Genomic DNA, 2932 nt, shown 5'->3' with positions numbered 1-2932 from the left:
CTGTCCTCGCTGTCACTGGGAAACCGTGGCAGGAGTGGCCCAGGGAGCTCTCTCGGCATCGCTGCGGGGTCTCGCTCAGCCGGGGCAGGGAGAGGGGATGGCGGGTGGCCACGGTGCCCCTGGGGCCAGGGCAGCTGAGGGTCAGGCAGGGCGGCACCTCCGCAGCATCTATCTGGGGCACAGGGCAGGCAGGACCTGGCAGCCCACCCATGTGCGGTGGAAAAGGGAGACCTGGGAGCCGCTATGAAAAAGCGCAACAGTGTGAAGCAGGTGGGAAGGGGAAGGAATGGCGGCTGAGAGAGGAGGTAGGGCTGTTCTGAAGGGTTCTCCTTTCCTGCAGCGTATTTGCTGTTGTCTGGTTTAAGCACTGTTGTGTGAGGAGTCTGGGGGACAGAGCAGGCAGGGAAGGAGGCTCCCGGGGGAAGAGAGTGTGAGTAATGTCCCAGGACTGTGCTGATCCCAATCTCTCTGTCCACAGAGGGCTTGAAGAAACTCTTCTCGGGAGCTACGATGGCATCCAGCCGAGGAGCCCTAGTCACCGTTGGGCAGGTAGGACAGTTCTGCTGGGCAGTAGGTGCCCGGGGTAGGGACAGGCGTAGTTCCTGGCGTGGCAGCGAGGGGGGGATGTGTCACTAATACCCTGTGTCTCCACAGCTCTCCTGTTATGACCAGGCCAAGCAGCTGGTTCTCACAACTGGGTTGCTGTCAGACAACATCTTCACTCATTTCCTGGCCAGCTTCATCGCTGTGAGCAGGGCTGGGTGTGGGGAGGCAGGGCTGGGACTGGGTTTGCCGGCCGCTAGGCTCAGGACCCCAGGCTGGGGCTGGCAGAGCTGCCGCTCAGGACTCTGATGCAGCAGAGATGGGCACAGAGGCTCCGGTGGGGCTCCCGGCCTGGGGTTGGGCCCAGGCAGGGCTCTGGGTCCCTCCAGTGACTGTGTCAGTCACTGGCACCTGGGTCTCCTCCACGAGCCAGAGCTGCTGACCCCTGCTGACTCCCCCCAGGGTGGATGCGCCACATTCCTGTGCCAGCCCCTGGACGTGCTTAAGACCCGTCTCATGAACTCCCAGGGCGAGTACCGGGTGAGTCACCTGTCCTGCCCACCTCGCTGCTGCCGGTCCTGTCCCCTTTGCGCACTGGTCTCAGCCTCCCTGCACCTCCTCATCTCTCTCCCTCTCACTCCAGGGTGTTACTCACTGTGCCATGGAAACTGCCAAGCTCGGCCCCCTCGCCTTCTACAAGGTACCTAACTGGGGGGGTGTGGGACGTGCTGGTAGGGCAGAGTGTGGGGAGACTGGTCGGGAGCGGAGCTTAAGGTCCAGAACGGTTCTGGGGCAGGAGCCTTCCAGGCTCTGTTGCCGGCAGCCTGAGCGGTTCCTGCATCAGGCCTTTGTCTGCCAGTTCCCGGCTTGGCCCCGGCGTATCGCCAGCCTCGGCCTCTTCTGGGCTTGCAGCCTGGGTCCGGGCACCGCAGCAGCTGCCCTGTTGCACCCATTGGATTCCCAAATGGGAATGCAGGTACAGGCAGTGGTGCTCCAGCACTCGTTGGATGTTACTAACCAGCAGACGCTGGTCAGCTCTTGGGCCCTATGTGCCAGGGCTTGGTGCAGTCACCCGTGTGTTCAGTCTCGCTCCTGGGAGGGCCCCTGCAAAGGGGTTTCACACCCAAGGGTTCTTCCAGATGCTGCCAGTCAGGCATTTTCCCCATTACAGCCTGTCGGCTCACCTTCCCCAGACAGCGTCCAGCCCCCTTCTGAACCAGGGGCTGTGGGATCTGACCCGGGCTTCTACCGAGATTCTGCCTACGTGGTGGTGATGCTGGCACTGATGTGTTGGGGGCAGAGGGGTTGATGCATGATGCTGAGATCTGTGTGCACAGTGATGGCTGCGGTGTCTCCCTCACCGCTGTGGCAGCTCGTGCTGCATGCCCAGCCAGCCGCTTCCCCACGCTTGCAAGCTCGTGCCGCTCCCCGTGGGTTGGGCTGCTGGCCACCCTTGGCCCTGGCAGGGAAGCCCAGGGCCAGGCACATGCTGACTCTGCCCGTTGTCACTGTCCCCTTCCAGGGCTTCGTTCCTGCTGCCATCCGGCTCATTCCTCACACCGTCCTCACCTTTGTCTTCCTGGAACAGCTGCGCAAATATTTTGGGATCAAAGTGGTCACCTGAGTAGGAGGGACAGGACCCTGCCTCGCCCTGGGGGGGTGAGCGTGTGGGTCACCGCTGAGATCCCAGAACCCCTCTCCCCTGTCTGGGGCCAGCGCTGCTCCCTCCACCCCTCATCCCCACTCCTGTGCCTTGCCAGTGCCTGTGGCCAGCCAGTCCCAGACTCCCCCTTCCTCTCTCACCCCACTTCTCAGCACCTCTGTTACCTCTGAGGTATTCTTTAGCCTCTTTTCCCCTCTGTACTGTTGGTTTGGGTTTGGGTTTTTTTTGCTGTCTTCCCACTGCTGTACTGGCCACGAGTTCTGCCCTTACCTCCCTCAGCACCGTCCCTGACTCTGCTGTCCTGGGGAGAATGGGGGATCCAGCCTTCGGCTCCGTGCCTGGTCACAGAGCCTTACGGGGCTGGTGGGGACACTTCCACTTGTGCCCGCGCTGCAGCGGGGCGGGGGGGCTGCCAGCCTCTGCTGCAAGCAGCAAGGGGAGACGCAGGTTCAGCACGGCAAGGCCCCATCCTCCCTCAGTGCCTCTGGCCCCATGTGCTCCTCCGCTGGCCCCAGGGCAGCCTGGCATCCCCCCTCTGCCTCCCCAGACACCCCCCGCTTCTGCTTGGCCAAAACTCACCAGCGCCCAACGGCTGCTGGGCTCTTCAGGGATTGTGCCTCATACCAATGATGACAGAGAACGGACCTTGCGAGCGAGGGGCCGCCATGCGGCCACCCTGCCCTGCTGCCCGGGCACGGGCTGGAGCCCTTCTCGCCTGGCCCGCCC

The 2932-nt window shown here is 63.2% G+C and overlaps 1 protein-coding gene across 1 annotated transcript in view; it reads left to right on the top strand.

Annotated features, from left to right (window-relative positions):
* The window catches only part of SLC25A10 (solute carrier family 25 (mitochondrial carrier; dicarboxylate transporter), member 10), a 7716-nt gene extending 5549 nt beyond the window's left edge, over window positions 1–2167 (top strand). Inside the window, exons 4-8 of the mRNA XM_009881292.1 lie at window positions 479–549; window positions 655–747; window positions 1006–1083; window positions 1187–1243; window positions 2066–2167. Of these exons, the coding sequence (XP_009879594.1) occupies window positions 479–549; window positions 655–747; window positions 1006–1083; window positions 1187–1243; window positions 2066–2167 (401 nt within the window). The remainder of the gene's footprint in view (window positions 1–478; window positions 550–654; window positions 748–1005; window positions 1084–1186; window positions 1244–2065) is intronic.
* Window positions 2168–2932: the final 765 nt, after the last annotated feature.

This window comes from Charadrius vociferus, unplaced genomic scaffold (assembly GCF_000708025.1).
Source record: "Charadrius vociferus isolate BGI_N301 unplaced genomic scaffold, ASM70802v2 scaffold373, whole genome shotgun sequence".
Lineage (NCBI taxonomy): Eukaryota > Metazoa > Chordata > Aves > Charadriiformes > Charadriidae > Charadrius > Charadrius vociferus.
This window is presented reverse-complemented; position numbering and strand designations above follow the sequence as displayed.